At 50.1% G+C, this 17,171-nt stretch overlaps 1 protein-coding gene across 1 annotated transcript; it reads right to left on the bottom strand.

The window, feature by feature from the left end:
• Nucleotides 1-5,713: 5,713 nt before the first annotated feature.
• LOC102286390 (kallikrein-5) lies at nt 5,714-16,195 on the bottom strand. The gene is made up of 8 exons (XM_070388421.1): nt 16,104-16,195; nt 15,325-15,456; nt 14,947-15,030; nt 13,654-13,697; nt 12,186-12,447; nt 10,496-10,752; nt 10,179-10,312; nt 5,714-6,115 (listed from the first exon to the last, which is right to left on the bottom strand). The coding sequence occupies exons 1-8, from the start codon at nt 16,193-16,195 to the stop codon at nt 5,960-5,962; spliced, it is 1,161 nt and encodes a 386-aa protein (XP_070244522.1). The 3' UTR covers nt 5,714-5,959.
• Between the last annotated feature and the right edge of the window lie 976 nt (nt 16,196-17,171).

Genomic DNA, 17,171 nt, shown 5'->3' with positions numbered 1-17,171 from the left:
GACCCGATCACGCTTTTTGTGTTCCTGCGTCTGCCTCATCGCAGGAACTCCACGGAGGGTGTCCCCACGTTCACCCAAGAGTCTCCCTGGAAGCGGACACGCCATGGCTGCCAACTCCGAGACACCACAAAGAACACTGCGGGGCACATCCTCATACGTGTCCCCTTGTGGGTGTGTAAGAATTTCTTTGGGATGGATACCCATGATAGAAATGGCTGAATCATGGGGTGTGGGTATGCTTAATTTGATGAAATAGTGCCAGAATCCTTCCTCAGAGAATTGAAACCACCACACGTACCCAAGCGGCGCCTGAATATTCTAATGTCTATACATCCCTAGCAATACTTCGCACTACGCATCCTCCTAATTTTCTCCACCCTCATGGGCGTAAAGTAGTATCTTGTTTCAGTTTACATTTCTATGATACCTAATGAGTTTGAACATCCCCTTATTTGCATAGCTTTTTTGCAAATTGCCTATTCAAGTCCTTTACCTATTTTCCCTTAAGGGTGTCCATCTTATTGCTTATCAATTCACAGGTTGTTCTCCTTGTTGTTCAGTCGACAAGTCAAGTCGTGTCCAACTCTGCAACCTCATGGACTGCAGCATGCCAGGCTTCTCTGTCCCTCACTGTCCATTGATTCAATGACGCCATCCAACCATCTCATCCTCTGTCACCCCCTTCTCCTCCCGTCTTCAATTTTTCCCAGCATCAGGGTCTTTTCCAATGAGTCGGCTCTTCGCATCAGGTGGCCAAAGTATTGGAGCTTCAGCTTCAGCGTCAGTCCTTCCAATGAATATTCAGGACTGATTTCCTTTAGGATGGACTGGTTGGATTTCCTGGCAATCCAAGGGATGCTCAAGAGTCTTCCCCAGCACCACAATTTGAAAGCATCGTTTCTTCAGTGCTCAGCCCATTATAGGCATTGGTCTCTTTTCCATCTTTTCCCCTGGTTCATGTTTGATTTTACAAATAAGTTCTCCCATTCTGACAAATGCCCATCAAAGGTCTGTTTTACCCTCCTTTAAACCCAAATTCTTAATTTTGTCATAATCAACCTAACCAATGTTTTGTTCTAATATCTTTGCTTTTAAAGTCTTAAGAAGTTATTCCTTGTCCCAGAGAGTCAAAGATATTCTCCTTGATTTTTTTCTACTGACTTTATAATGATATCTTTTCCATTTTGGTCCCTAATACTTCTAGACATCACTTTCTTGTGTGGTGTCAGATAGAAATCTGGGTTTATTTTCCTCCTCATAGTGAGCCAGTTTTCTTAATACCATTAATTAAGTGTACCGTATTTCCCCTATTAATAAACAGGGTTAAATAAAACTATTAAATTCCCTATTAAAATTTCCCCTATTAATTTGAGTTGCTACTTTACCGTATTTTATATATAGTATATAATATTACACTGAGTTCCCATGAGTTCTTTCTGAGCTCCTTCTCTGTGTCATTGACCCATTTATCTGTTCTTTCACTAATGCCTCACTTAAAAAATACATTCCTTTTGTTTTGCAGTATGTCTAGTAGGGCAAGAAGCTTATTTCTTGCACCACCATAACTCTATTCTCACCGCTTACATCACCGTGCAGGAAACACACTGATCCTCTCCACCCTTCATGGGAACTGTTTACTGACGCCTGCCCCATCCTGGCCTCCCCGTCGGAAAAGACACATCCTTACTCAGGAAGAGAAAGTCGAACCTGCCAAGAAAAATCTGCGCAACGTTTTTACTGGCTTTTACTTCCTGGAAACTTTTCTCCCCACCATCTCCTCCGTATCAGCATACTAAAAACCAACTCCAGTAGCTCAGACGCTTGAGGTTTATTAAAAGATACATTTATTTACTTGTTTCATTTTTGGCTGTGCTCGGTCTTCGTTGCTGCTCCTGGGGTTTCTCTAGGTGCGGCAAGTGCTGGCTACTGTGCAGCTGTGGCGCACAGGCTTCTCCCCACGGTGCCTTCTCGTTGCAGAGCATGGGGGTCTAGGCGGGCAGGCTCAGCAGTTGCAGTGCTCCGGCTCAGTTGCCCCTCGGCACGTGGGATCTTCCCAGACCAGTGATCGAACCGGTGGCCCTTGCATTCCAAGGCGGATTGTTAACCACTGGACCCTCAGGGAAGCCCCGACACTTAAGGTTTTATTCTCTCTGTTTCAAGCCCAGATGTTGGAAGTCCGTGCCTGAAGCAGATACTTAAGCGAGTCACCAAGAATGCAGGATTCCTCTTGCTTCTTGCGACCCAATCTTTATCCTGTGATTTTTATCCTCATAGTGGAGGGTCTGCCTCCGGGCACCTACATGCCAAGTGGGAAGAGGGGGAAAGTCCAAACATGATGCTCTCCCTTTTATCAGCAAAACAAAAACTTCCCGGGAAAATCCAGCTGCTAGTTTTCAGCTGCTGTCTTACCCCTTAAAACTGGATCATGTGGCCACCCAGAGGTAGGGTGAACGTCTTTACTTAAGTCACGTGCCACGCCATGGAAACAGAGGGTCTCAGGTGGTGATGCGGTGCAGAGAATGACAGCCACCTCTTTGACTTCTGTCTTCTGGCCCACACACTTCCCCTCTGATCTCCTGCTGACCCTGGAGTCTAAATCCATCCAGGACGTCTCTGGGTTCCACCATCAGCAGAAAGAAGAATGCGGATGGGGTGGGTGGAGAATCAAAGCACATGGCTTCTCCTAAACTCTTTTCACCATAGTTTTTTTTTTTTTTTTTTTTTTTAGGGGCGTAATATTTATTTATTTGGGTGCACCGGGTCTTAGTTGCTGCATGTGGGGAGGACTGAGTCTTAGCCACTGGACCAACAGGCAAGTCCAATAGATGTTACATCAGGAAAAAGGTAAGCTGTTTAAAACTGTTGAAGAACCTAGAAACTACTCCAATACTTATCCAAAGTAAAAATGAGTAAGTAAGTTGAAGCACGTTTACATAATAACATACAGGGCAACGGTGAGAAGGAAACGTTCACATCTATAGACAAAAATCTGGGTGAACTGAGAGCAAATACAATATTGAAGTCTGGATTCTGAAGACCAAAACTCCTGTCCCCAGACGGGTCTGTTTCCTCCACCGCCACACCCTGCAGCCTTCTCAAGGGCACTGCCCCGTGGGTTGCTGCTGAAGGTGGGGTGATGGACTGCTTGGCCCGTATTAGGTGGCCCCACCTCCTTAACCATAGCTGATTGGATCCAGAGTCAGCACCTGACCCACGAGCAGCCAATCAGATTTTTTCCTCTCTGTTGACTGTGAACTAAGACAACCCAATCACTGGAGCCAGTTGTCCCAGAAGTGATGAGAAAACAGAGGCCCCTTGCAGAAAATGAGAAGAGACCATGAAAGCAAGATTGCATGGGGAAAGAGTGAGCCGTCCTAGAGGCAACTATCTGTCCCATCGTTTTCCAACTACAAGTCATGGACAGTCTGTTGATAACGCACCTCCCTTTTTAACTTTGGCCCATAAGCAGCTCCATTTTGTTTTCCATCAATATCTGGAATGATCTGCTTAGCATTGTCACCAGCCGGCTTTAAAACCTCTAGTGGCTTCCCGACCTTTTAGGGAAACAAACAAACCATCTTCCAGGTATACTGGCCTTCATTGCGTTCTCAGAAATACCCATTCTATCACCATCTTGCAGCCCAAGCACTTAACCTTTTATCTGGAATTCCAGGTCCCAGACATTCTCAGGGGTGGTCACTTTTCATCTCACACGCTGTTGTTAAGTCGCTAAGTTGTGTCTGACTCTTTGGGACCCCATGGACTGTAGCCCACCAGCCTCCTTGGTCCATGGGATTTTCCAGGTAAGAATACTGGAGTGGGCTGCCATTTCCTTCTCCAGGAGATCTTCCCAACACAGGGATAGAACCTGCGTCTCCTGCGTTAGCAGACAGATTCTTTACCATTGAGCCACCAGAGAAACCCTTCATCTTGCAGGTCTCAGCTCAAATACCTCCTCCTCTGAGAGGCTCTTTACATTAGTTTCCTATTGCTGTAACGAATGATGTAACGATTGATGTAACGAATGATCACAAACTTAGTAGTACACAACAGAAATTACTGTCTTACAGTTCTGGAAGTCAGATGTTCAGTGTTGTCTCACTGGGCTAAAATCAAGGCACTGGCAGACAGGACTGAATTCCTTTTGGGAGCTCTCAGGGAGAATCCGTTTCGGAGCCTTTTTCATTATCTGCATTCCTAGGCTCATGACCCCTTCCTTCATCTTCAAAGCCATCAGCAGCCATGAAATTAAAAAACGCTTACTCCTTGGAAGGAAAAAGTTATGACCAACCTAGATAGCATATTAAAAAGCAGAGAGATTACTTTGCTAACAAAGGTCCGTCTAGTCAAGGCTATAGTTTTTCCAGTGGTCATGTATGGATTTGAGAGTTGGACTATAAAGAAAGCTGAGCACAGAAGAATTGATGCTGTTGAACTGTGGTGTTGGAGAAGACTCTTGAGAGTCCCTTGGACTGCAAGGAGATCCAACCAGTCCATCCTAAAAGAGATCAGTCCTGGGTGTTCATTGGAAGGACTGATGTTGAAGCTGAAGCTCCAATACTTTGGCCACCTGATGCAAAGAGCTGACTCATTTGAAAAGACCCTGATGCTGGGAAAGATTGAGGGCAGGAGGAGAAGGGGACGACAGAGGATGAGATGGTTGGATGGCATCACCGATGCGATGGACATAGGTTTGGGTGAACTCCGGGAGTTGGTGATGGACATGGAGGCCTGGCGTGCTGAGGTTCATGGGGTTGCAAACAGTCGGACACGACTGAGTGACTGAACTGAACTGATTCCTAGGCTCATGGCCCCTTCCTTCATCTTCAAAGCCATCAGCATAGCATTGTCCAGTCTCTCTCTCATTTTGACTCCCTACCCTGCTTCCTTCTTATAAGGGCCCTTTGGATTGTATTGGCCTCTCCCTCTCAAAATCCTTAATTTAGTCACAGCTGCAACATCCTTTGCCATGTAAAGTCATGGGACTCCCCTGGTGGCTCAGACAGTAAAGAACCTGCCCCCAATGCGGGAGACCTGGGTTCGATTTCTGGGTCAGGAAGAACCCCTGAAGAAGGAAATGGCAACACACTCCAGTATCCTTGCCTGGAGAATCTCATGGACAGAGGAGCCTGGTATGCTGCAGTCCATGGGGTTGCAAAGAGTTGAACACGACTGAGCAACTAACACACGCACGAAGTCACATATTCACAGATTCCCAGGATTAGGATGTGGACACCTTGGGACAAGGGTGGGGGTGGCTACTGCTCCCCCACACCCTTCGGACCATCGGGTATAAACATGCCCCTCCCCCAACATTCCTTTTCTTCCCCCATGCTCTGTTCTCCTTTTATTCATATCACTTACACACTTATTAGAGTATAAAATGTGTCTATCTTTTCTGTTCTGCCTGCTGTAGTATCCCCAGCATGTGGACCCATTCCTGGCAGGAAATCATCAGTTGATCAGCATTTGTGAATAAACTGAAAAGCTGATCAAAGGAATCTCTGTTTCCTGCAGTCGCGAAGATGACCCAACAGAGCAAACAGCAGTGCAGAGGGGCCTGTGACCTGTTCCTGGCCACCCGGCTTTTCAAGGAAGACTGTACACATGGAGCCTGCTTCTCAGGTGCTTTATTTCTGGGATCAAATCTGGGTCACAGCTGCAGAGAAGGTGGACTCTGGACCTGAGGAAGGAAGCACTGGGGAGACTGAGGTGCAGCCTTCGCCCTGGGTGTTATGGGGACTGTCTTCAGGATCCGACCAGAAGGACTGGTCTCTCCACTGCCCGGGGAGGGGGATCTTGACTCCAGGTGGAGGGCGGCGCTGGAGAGATGAGCAACCTCAACATTTTAGGGAAGGAACTGGGGTCTGGAAGGAGTGTCAGGGTCCCTGCACAGGCGGGGACTTGTGGGGGGATCAGGGGGACAAGGGGAGTCCAGAATGCTGGATCCAGGAGTGAATCACGAATTGCACTTGATAGTGTCCTGGATCCACTTGGTGAAGCGACAGAGGTTGGTGTAGACACCAGGTCTGTTGGGCTGGGCGCAGGGGAAGTCTCCCCAGGACACGAGGCCCTGCAGGGAGCCATTGCAGACCACGGGGCCCCCAGAATCACCCTGTGGAGGAGAGAGGGAGGCGGGGAGGTAGAGGGTGGGGGCCACACAGATGAGGAAGACACCAGAGGGCGAGACACAGGTAAAGAGACATACGGAGAGCGTATTACTCTTTCACGCCAAGTCCACCCTTCAGAAACCCTCTTTGTCCCTCTCTGGGCTTCCCAGGTGGCTCAGATGGTATAGAATCTGACTGCAATGCAGGAGACCTGGGTTTGATTACCTGGATCAGGAAGACCCCCTGGAGAAGGGAATGGCTACCCACTCCAGTATTCTTGCCTGGAGAACCCCATGGACAGAGGAGGCTGGTGGGCTACAGTCCATGGGGTTGCAAGGAGTCGGACACGACTGAGTGACTAACACGAGCTGACCCCTTGTCCCTCTCTACCCAAAGCCTCTCTTTTCTGTCTGTCTCCCTCGTGGCCTGTCTTTCCTTCTATTTCTTTCTCCCTCTTCCCTCCAACTGAGTTTCTCCTCCTGGACACGCCTTCCTTTCCCTTCCTCACTCTTTACCCATCCTTGACATCAATCCGCCTTGTACCTATACCTCACTTTTGCAGAGGAGCAGTCGTCAACCCCTGGGTGAAGCTTTTTCAGCCTGGCACTGCTAACATTCTGCAGGCTCACTCAGTCATGTAGTCGTGTCTGACTCTTTGCAATCCCATGGACTGTGGCCCGCTAGGCTCCTCTGTCCATGAGATTCTCCCGGCAAGAATACTGGAGTGGGGTGTTATTTCCTCCTCCAAGGGAGCTTCCTGACTCAGGGATGGAACCTGTGCCCCCGGTGGCTTTTGCACTGGCAAGTGGATTCTTTACCACTGAGCCACCTGGGAAACTTACTGGGACCACAGTTCTTCACTGTGGGCGGCTGTCCTGTGCATTGTTAGGCCTTTAGCAGCAGCCCTCCAGCCACTACACACCAGGCGCTCCCTCCCTCCCCAGACACATTGAGACGACCAAAAACATCTTCAGTCATTGTCACATGTCCCCCGAGGGTTCAGAATTGAGGATCGCTCTCGAGGACTAATTTGGGTTGCCTGTGCTTAATTCCCTTAGCTCCCTGTAATTACCCTTCCTATAATAATACTCTGCATTTTTCCTGTCACTTCTTGTTTATGTTTATGCAAAATCCCTCCGACCTGGCTTCTTCTCATATTATAATGCAGATGCTGTTTTCCAGGCAAAAAAAGCTCTGCTGCCCCAATTGCTAAATTTCCACTTTATTGTGGTTTAATTTCTCTCCTTTTTTGTTCGCTGTTGTTTAATATCCCTGCAGAGTTCCTTTCGCTCGGCAGTGAGTTAACTGCTCTGAGCCTTGGCTCCTTGTCTGTAGAACAGAGTTAATAATAATGGTTAAATGGGTTAATTGAGCTGATGCTTCTGAACCACTTAAAAAGAGTGTCTGGCAATTAATTAGCTCCTATTATTATTATAGTATTAGTATGATTGTTATTACTTCTTGCTTTTAGTGTCCACGCCCAGACCGCATTCGGGTATGAAAAAGCCACTTGAGGTTTAGGAAAAAAAAAAAAACCAAGGTACTACCCTTGGCTACAGAAAGGCTACGCATTTTACGATGTTGACATCTGGATGCTGAGTGAAGTAAGACAGACAGAGAAGGAGAAACATCTCTTTTATGTGGAATCTAAAAAGAAATGATACACATGATCTTATTTACAAAGCAGAAAGAGACTCACAGGCTTAGAGAACAATTTACGCGTGCCAAGGGGAACGGATAGTTAGGGAGTTCGGGATGGACATGTACATGCTGCTCTAGTTCAAATGGATAACCAATAAGGACCTATTGTAGAGAATGCGGAACTCAATGTCATGTGGTAGCCTGGATGGGAGGGGAGTTTGGGGGGAGAATGGATACATGTATGTGTGTGACTGGGTCCCTTTGCTGTTCGCCTGAAACTGTCACAACATTGTTAACTGGCTCCACCCCAATACAAAATTTAAAGCTTTTTTTTTTTAAGATTTTGGTATCTGAATCAGATGTGCTTTCTTCTCATAAAAACCCCTCCATCCAGATGTGTGTGCTTCCAGTGTTAACTGGGAATAGAGATTAAGCTGGTGGACCTGGAAAGGTTTTGCATTTGTTACATTTGTAAGATTTTTGGGGTAGGGGAGCTTTCCCCAGACATCAGAATGGGTCTGGAGTGCTGTCTGAGCCCACAGCTTACTAAACACCAGTATTACTAAACATACATCCTGCCAGCAGAGAGCTTGTTAATTTACATTCCTTTAGAGGGAGAAAGGTTCCTTTGGAAGGAGGGGATGTTTCCCAGGTAGCGCTAGTGGTAAAAAACCCACCTGCCAAATGCAGGAGACAAAAGAGATCCAGGTTTGATCCCTGGGTTGGGAAGATACCCTGGAGAAGGAAATGGCAAGCCACTCCATTATTCTCGGCCTGGAGAGTCCCATGGACAGAGAAGCCTGGCGGGCTACAATCCATGTGATCACAAAGAGTCAGACTAGACTGAAGCAACTTAGCACGCATCCAGACCTGACTACAGGGAAGGGCCCTGAGCTGTAACATTAATTTCTGTCATCCTCAACAAATAAAGCGGCCATGAGAACATAAAGAAGCTGTGTCCTGAGAATCAAGAAGTATTTGCTGAACACTGGGTTCCACTCATCCTTCCACTCTCAACCTCTGTCCCCTAAACATGCTGGCTCTTTTTTTTTATTCTTTCAATCAGCGGAACTCCTTCCTGCCTCAGGGCCTTTGCACATGCTTTTCTTGCTCTTAACTTCTGCAAGGCTGGCTCCTGTGTGTCAATCTCTGCTCAGATGTCACCTCTTCAAGGTCCTTCCAACCACCCTTCCGTATGTTGCTCCCCCATCACTTGCTACCATAAAACTACATTTTATTTTCTTCATGGTCCTTACCACTTTCTGAAATTACACTGTTTATGCAGTTTCTTGACCATAGGATTTTTTAAAAATTTATTTACTACACCAATAACTTTGTGATCAATCTTGTCTATTAAATACTGCCTTTAAAAAAATACCCCTAGTTCCTGTTTTCCTTTTTTGAGATGTTTTACGAGCATTTGTCAGAAAACATTCCTACTACAGATTTTGTGGGGATAAGATTCTTAAGACTACACTTGCCTGAAAAGTGCCAAAATAAATAAGACAAACCTGTGATGTTTATCAGGGCTTCCCTGGTGGCTCAGACGGTAAAGAATCTGCCTGCCATGCAGGTGACCTGGGTTCGATCCCTGAGTGGGGAAGATCCCCTGGAGGAAGGCGTGGCAACCCACTCTGGGATTCTTGTCTGGGAAATCCCATGGACAGAGAAGCCTGGTGGGCTACAGTCCATGGGGTTGAGAAGAGTCAGACACGACTGAGCAACTGAACACATGTGATGTACGTGGTATGAAGGGTGGCCCCTTAGATGTGGGATCTTTTTTCAGGGCACACCCTCCCTGTCCATATAACACAGGCTTGATCTCTCCCTTGAGATGAGTGCTGTCTGACGCAGTGGCCACTAGCTACACAGTGTTCTTGAGCACTTGAGACACGGCTAGCCCCATCTGAGATATACTGTCAGTGGAAAAGGACACACTGGTGCAAACAACAAAACAAGAAAAAAAAACAGGAAAAAGAAAAACCATTGAAAAACATCCACACTAGCTTTCAAAGACTTACTATGAGACTCAAAGGATGTAAAACACTTAATTCTTACATATTAATTACATTTTGAAATGGTGGTACTAATGGTGGGATTAAATAGGGTATATTATTACTGCTCGTAGCCCACCAGGCTCCTCTGTCCATGGGATTCTCCAGGCAGGAGTATTGGAGTGGGTTGCCATTTCCTTCTCCAGGGGATTTTCCCCACCCAGGGATCAAACTTTTGTCTCCTCACTGACAGGCGCATTCTTTACCACTGAGCCACCATTATTATTATTATCATCATTATCACTGTTATTATTTGCTGGGTCTTCATCGCAGCAAGTGGGCTTAGTGGTCCCATGGCATGTGAGAGTTTCTTTCCTGAATCAGGGATCAAACCCATGTCCCCTGGAATGAATGGAGAAATCTCCAGCCTTACCTGGCAAGAGTCTCTGCCCGCCTGGTCCCCAGCGCAGAACATGGTGTTATCTATTTGATTTGGATAGGCCTTCTTGCACTGGTCGTCACTCAGCACCGTGATGTTCAGGCACTGGAGGGCTTTGGGGAAGGTAACTGTCGAACAGAGAGACCGCAGAGAGGGGCAGGGGGTGAGTGATGGAGGAAGATGGGCGGGTGGGTGGCAGGGCGGGGCGGGGAGCGGGGGCGGGGAGACGAGGGAAAGGCAGAGTGTTCAGAGACGGAGAAGGAGAGAAGGCAGACATAGGTGGGCATCGAGAGAGAGACCCGAACACTCACCCTGGGGACTGCTGGTTGTTCCCCAGCCAGACACCAGGCAGCTGGTCCCAGCAGAGGGACAACGGGAGGCGATGTTGATGGGCCTGACATACGGAGTCTCGAGGATCCTTTTGTTCAGTTTGATGAGCATGAGATCGTTGGAGTGGCCAGGGTGGGAGTAGCCAGGGTGGGGGATGGATTTGATGCCCTTGAACAGCTGCTGCCCGGACTCATACATGGGTGACAGCGAGTGGTGGCCAAGACGGACTCTGAAAAATCTGAGGAAGGTGGGTGCTGATCATCGCACTGACTCTGATCCCGACCCCCATATGCAATGCCAACTCCCATGCCAAAACTACCCCTAACCCCAATTTCACCCCCATCCTCAAACCCATCCCCGACACCATCTTTGCCTCCAACCTTTGCCTAACCCCGCCCCGGTCACAATGGCAAACGCGTCTCCAGCCTGTCCCCAGCGCCAACTCTAATCCTTTCCCCACAGAAAGTGAAGTGAAAGTTGCTCAGTCATGTCCGACTCTTTGCGACCCCATGGACTGTAGCCCAACATGCTCCCCTGTCCGTGAGATTCTCCAGGCCAGAATACTGGAATGGGTGGCCTTTCCCTTCTTCAGGGGGTCTTCCGAACACAGGGATCAAACCCAGGTCTCCCACATTGCAGGCGGATTCTTTACCAGTTGAGCCACAATGGAAGCCCCCCACAAAAACCATGAACAAATTCATTCTCAACCCCAAATACAGCCATCCTCAATCTCACATCTAACCATGCATGCTAAGTCGATTCAGTTGTGTCCAACTATTTGCAACTTCATGGACTGTAGCCCACCAGGCTCCTCTGTCCATGGGATTCTTCAGACAAGAATACTGGAGTGGGTTGCCATGTCTTCCTCCAGGGGATCTTCCCCACCCAGGGATCAAACCCATGTCTCTTACATCTCCTTCATTGGCAGGCAGGTTCTTTACCACTAGTACCACCTGAGAAGCCCAATCTAACCCTGTCCAACCTCAAATCTGAACATCTCCAACCCCACCCATAGCTCTAATCCCAACTCCATTTTCAGTCCTACATCTAGTCCCAAGCCCCACCATATCCAAATTCCATTTTTATCTCCACTGCATCCCAATCTTCACCAGAGCCAAATTCCAGAGCTCTAATTCACCAGAGCTCTAATTCCAGAGCCAAACCTAATACTATCTCCATTCCAAAGCATCAGCTCAAACCCAAATTCAACCCATTCTCGACCCCAAACCAGCCCTCACCCAGGCCTAATCCTTTAAAGAAGGCGTGTTCAGTCGTATCCCGCTCTTTGCGGCCCTTTGGACATGACTGTAGCCCTCCAGGCTCCTCTGTCCGTGGGATTCTCCAGGCAAGAATACTGACAGTGGGTTGCCATTTCCTCCTCCAGGGGATTTTCCCTACCCGGGGATCGAACCCACGTCTCCTGTGTCTCCTGCCTTGCATTCGTAAGCATCCAGCGCTTGCATTTCTAGCCTCAAATCCAGCTCATCCCTAACTCCCATCCCCTACCACAACCCACTCCCAGTCTAACGTCATCCCCGACCCACTCTCCTCCCCAGCTCCATTCTAAATCCCACCCCCAACTCTGCCACCTCCTGCTCCCTCGACTCCATCCCATCCTCACCAGACCCTCCATGCCCTTCCCCCCGCCCTCCTCTTGGAGCCCCCACTCACTGCTTGCGGCAGTGGGCAGCCGTGAGCAGCCACTGCGGGTCCACCAGCACGGCCCCACAGTAGAGCTTGTTGAATCTCACCAACAGCGCAGCCTGCCACGGCTGGCTGTTCCTCTCGCAGTCGGTCCCATTCACAATGCGGCTGCTGCTCTCATCCGCCCGGGTGTCCTCCGTCGCCCCAGGCCTGAGGTCCGGGGTGCTCCCAGAGGGCCTGAAGGCAGACGGGTCGTCGCAGGAAGCCACATCGTTTGCAAGAACCCGGTCTGGGGGCAGAAAGTGGGCGGGATGGAGCTCGGGGGCGGGGCTTGAACGCCGGGGGCGGGGGCCAGTCGGTGGGTGAGGGGCGGGGCTAGGGCCCTAAGGGGTGGGGCCTAGTTTCCAAAAGTGAGGAAGTCAAGCCTTCTAAAGAGCCGGGTCTGGGCTTGTGTGGGCAGGGCCTGAGATATGGGTGGGGCTTGAAATCGATCTGGGCGAGGCCAAGGCCAGGGTCAAGGGGAGGAGTGATTCTATAAAGAGCCCTGAGTTGGAGGAAGAGGCCGGAGCTGGGTTCTAGGAACTGTGGCCAGGACCGGAGGTAGAACCTGGCCCAAGGAGGTAAACCCAAAGAAGCTGGGGCCTTTCTTGGTGGAGGGGCACAGCCCAAGGACCCCGGAGTGTAGATAAAGTCTGGACCAGGGGTATGGTTGAGGAAAAGAGACAGAGCTAGGAGAAGTGCTCAGACTGGGGCAGGGGGAAGGGGTTCATCAGAGTGGGGCGGTGGAGAGCAGAGTTGTTTTGTGAATTCAAAAACACAAGTGTGCACCCTTCTTCCTCACACAAACCTGCACGAAGGGACCCAGATACCTTATTCCATCACCGGTTCTCCCATTGCCTGTTCATCGCCTGTCTGTGACGGCTGTCACAGACACGCACACACACAGCGACACGAATCATCCCCACACGCAGCTCTGCCTCGTGGTGCAGACGCTCCCCAAGTACATTCACTCGGGGGAGGCTGACACTTCTCCAGTGGGCATGTATGGGTGTGAGAGTCGGACTATAAAGAAAGCTGAGCGCCGAAGAATCGATGCTTTTGAACTGAGGTGTTGGAGAAGACTCTTGAGAGGCCCTTGGACTGCAAGGAGATCCAACCAGTCCATCCTAAAGGAGATCAGTCCTGAATATTCACTGGAGCTGAATATTCATGCTGAAGCTGAAGCTCCAATACATGGGCCACCTGTTGCGAAGAACTGACTTATTGGAATAGATCCTGATGCTGGGAAAGATTGAAGGTGGGAGGAGAAGGGGACGACAGAGGATGAGATGGTTGGATGGTGTCACCGACTTGATGGACATGCAGTCCACAGGATTGCAAAGAGTCGGACACAACTGAGTGACTGAACTGACATGATCTCACTCACCCACACACAGCATCTTAGTGACCTGTATATATATACCCTGTGCACAGACACGTAGAGACTGCCCCTCACTTCTGCACACAGCACGATAGCATAGTGACAAGGTTAGATAGACTCTGTGGACCACGCATGACACAGGGCAAGTCGCCTAGCCTCATTCACTGTCACACAGCCACTGTCTCATGATGACGGCCTCTTCCGCACACTCGGTCTGTTGCAGGAGGGATGGGAACTCCACACACACCACTGCGTGGTCACTCATACAACCCCTACAAACACGCAGTCATGGGACTTCCCTGGTGGTCCAGTAGTGGCTAAGACTCCAAGCTCCCGATGCAGGGGGCCCAGGTTCGATCCATGGTCAGGGAGCTAGATCCTACAAACACACGGCCACATACAGTCACCCATACATAGAGCCTTAATCAGTCACACAAAGTTGTTGTTGTTCAGTCACTCAATCATGTCTGACTCTCTGCGACCCTATGGGCTGCAGCACGCCAGGCTTCCCTGTCCTCCACCAACTCCCAGAGCTTGCTCAAACTCATGTCCATTGCATCAGTGATGCCATCCAGCCATCTCGTCCTCTGTCATCCCTTTCTCCTCCTGCCCTCAATCTTTCCCAGCATCAGTGTCTTTTCCAATGAGTTGGCTCTTCGCATCAGGTGACCAAAATACTGGAGCTTCAGCTTCAGCATCAGTCCTTCCAATGAGTGTTTCAGGGTTGATTTCCCTTAAGATCGATTGGTTTGATCTCCTTGCTGTCAAACCAGTGAGCAATACATGTAGCTGTCACAAAGAGAGCCACCCATAACCACCCATAACCTCACACCCAGCCACAATCACACAATCACAGATTGCTACGTGAAGGCACCTAGCCACACATTTTCACGGCGCCGAGCACTTTTGTCAGACACAATCCTGTGATGCAGGGACAGAAACCAGCTGGCATCCATACACACAGCCAAACAGCCACACACAGCCAGGCACACAGTAGCACTCACAGCACACACACAGCCACCCACACAATCATTGAGACACACACATCATCTTGGATGCACACACACTCAGTTACACAATCACATGTACAGTCTCAAAGGGTAGTCCCACCTGTCACAGATAGTCACTTGATATGGGAAAAGGCACCACACACACACACACTCACACACACACACACACACGCTCACATACATAGCTGTCCCACCGCCACACAAAATCACAAATGCAGGTTCACAGTCACCCGACCCTGGTGGCCATAACTGGTCACACGGGGTCCCCCTGGATCACAGAGTCCCTGACAGCTCCCCGGCCCTCCTCCCCCCTCCCCAGCACGGTTGGCTTGTGTGCACACACTGAGGTCCTGGTTACCTTTCGCCCCCAGAATCAGGGCTGCGATTAGGGCATGGACCATCCAGGACCAGGGGGCTCCTGCTGCGGCCATGGTCTTTGCACCTGATGGAGGTGGGTGGGGGAGAAGAGGGTGGGCGGGTGATTCTGGGACCACTTATCCCACCCCATCTCCTTCCACACCCTGTGGCTCAGAGCAGAGAGGGGCCATGAGCACGTGGTCCACCCAGAGTGCTGAGTTGAGGCTAGGGGGAAATTCTAGACTTCGGAGCATCCTCCAGTCTCCGGTCTCCGAGCGAGGATGGACATGGGATGGAGAGAGGACCCGGACGCATCCTTCCCAGACCAGACCCCACGCGGAGCCGTCTCTCCGTCCCTTCGCCCCTCCCCAGGGCTCACCTGCCGCGACCCCCAGGTGGCGGGTGGGGACCCGGCTCCCGGCTCAGCCGCAGACTCTCAGGCCGCCGCCGCCGCGGTCCTGCAGCAGCCACCTCCTCCACCTCCTCCTCCTCCTCGGCTCCCGGCACCGGCCTGGGTTATAACCACCCAATGATCCCCGGGGCGCATTCCCGGGTAGTGAGGCGCCCTACAGGGCTTTAGCAACCACTCCTACGGCCTTCCCCCCACCTCCGCCCCCAAAGCATCCCCCCACCCAGTCCCGAAAGCCACTCCCTGCCTCCCTGGCCCCGGGATGGGGAGAGGTCTCCAGAGTTCTGGCCCCGGGGCCTCCCCGAGCCTCAATCCCAGCGCCTCGCCCGCTCGGAGGCGCGCTGGGCTCGGTTTTCCGTCTTCCCTGTGCCTTATCTCGTTCGGCTTCCCCTGCCCGCCTCCCACTGCTCTAGGCTTCTCTCTGTGTTCCGCTGGCCTTGGAATCTTTCTGAGTCTCTTTCAGTATTAAGGCGCCCAACCGGTGTCTCTTTCTGCTTTATTTCGTACAGCTTTATTGAGGTATGACTGAGCTACAATAACATGCTCATGTTCAGTATGTACAACGTGATGCGTTCTGACTCACATTCATCCAACCACCACCCCAACCAGGATAACAAATGTATCCATCACCTCCAAAATTTGTTCATGCCCTTTTGTGTGTTTCTGTGCTTCTCAATTAACCTCTCTTTCTCCACACCCTGGGTCTCTTTCTGTATCTTTTCTGTTACCTCTCTCTTTTCTGACCCTACCCTTCCCTGTCTCCTATCTCTATTTCTGTCTCTGCATCTTCTTCATCTTCTTCTTCCCCTTCTTCCTCCTTCCCCCTCTCTCTCTCTGTCATTGAGTGCATGCATCTCCACATGTCTCTGACCCTCTGTCTCCCTTGCTGTCCATTTGGGGCCAGGAAGACTCTGGCTACGTTGCCGAGGGACCCCCTCAACACCTCCTCCTGACCCACATCCAGGACCTGGTGCTTTGGGGGCAGAAAGGGGCAGGGATCTGGTCTAGGGGCCCCCGCAGGTGACTTCCACAGACTGCCGTGCACAGCCAGGTGTGGGCGAGAGTTGGGCAGGGCCACCTGCCAATGGGGAAGGAAGCCAAGAGGCTGGGAGAAGGGGTGGGTGGCTCCTGGCCCCTCAGGAAATGGGGCACTGGGTGGGGACCCAAAGGGTGCCTACTCCCTCCCTGGTTCCCGGCCATCCGGGGCTGCCTCTCCTGACCTCTTACCATCCAGGCTCTTCTTTCGGTCTGCCCCCCAGCTCTCTGCATCTGCCTTTAACTGTGTCTCCAAGTCTCTGTCTCTGCTAGGATGTAAGAGCCAAGGACTCATCCGACACCTACTTTCTGAGCACCTACTGTGTGCCAACTCAGGTCTCTCTGTGAACAAAAACAGACAAGGACATCTGGAGATGCTGCTTTTGCAGAGCTCACATTCCTTGAGGGCAAAACCTGAGCTGTCTTGTTCACCTCTATAATCCAGAACCCGTTGACTGGGAGGATTTAGAGCCCCGAGGTTGGTTTTAGTGTGTATGGAAAAAAAAAAAAAAAGTCAAAACATAAGAGTCTGAGGCTTATTTTGCCTATTGCAATGAATATTTCATGCATTAATGTGACAAACCCTGCATGCTACTTCTTTCTTAGTCTCTTAAGCTTAGCTCACTCACCTTTTTTAATTCCAAATTCCAGAAAGGTTTTTTTTTGTTTGCTTTGGTTTGCGGGGACTTCTTTTTTGCATTTTAATTTATTATTGAAGTAGAGTTGATTTACCATGTTGTGCTAATTTCAAATTTTGCCCTGATAAAATTTCACCTTCCTTT

Source organism: Bos mutus, chromosome 18 (genome assembly GCF_027580195.1).
Source record: "Bos mutus isolate GX-2022 chromosome 18, NWIPB_WYAK_1.1, whole genome shotgun sequence".
Lineage (NCBI taxonomy): Eukaryota > Metazoa > Chordata > Mammalia > Artiodactyla > Bovidae > Bos > Bos mutus.
This window is presented reverse-complemented; position numbering and strand designations above follow the sequence as displayed.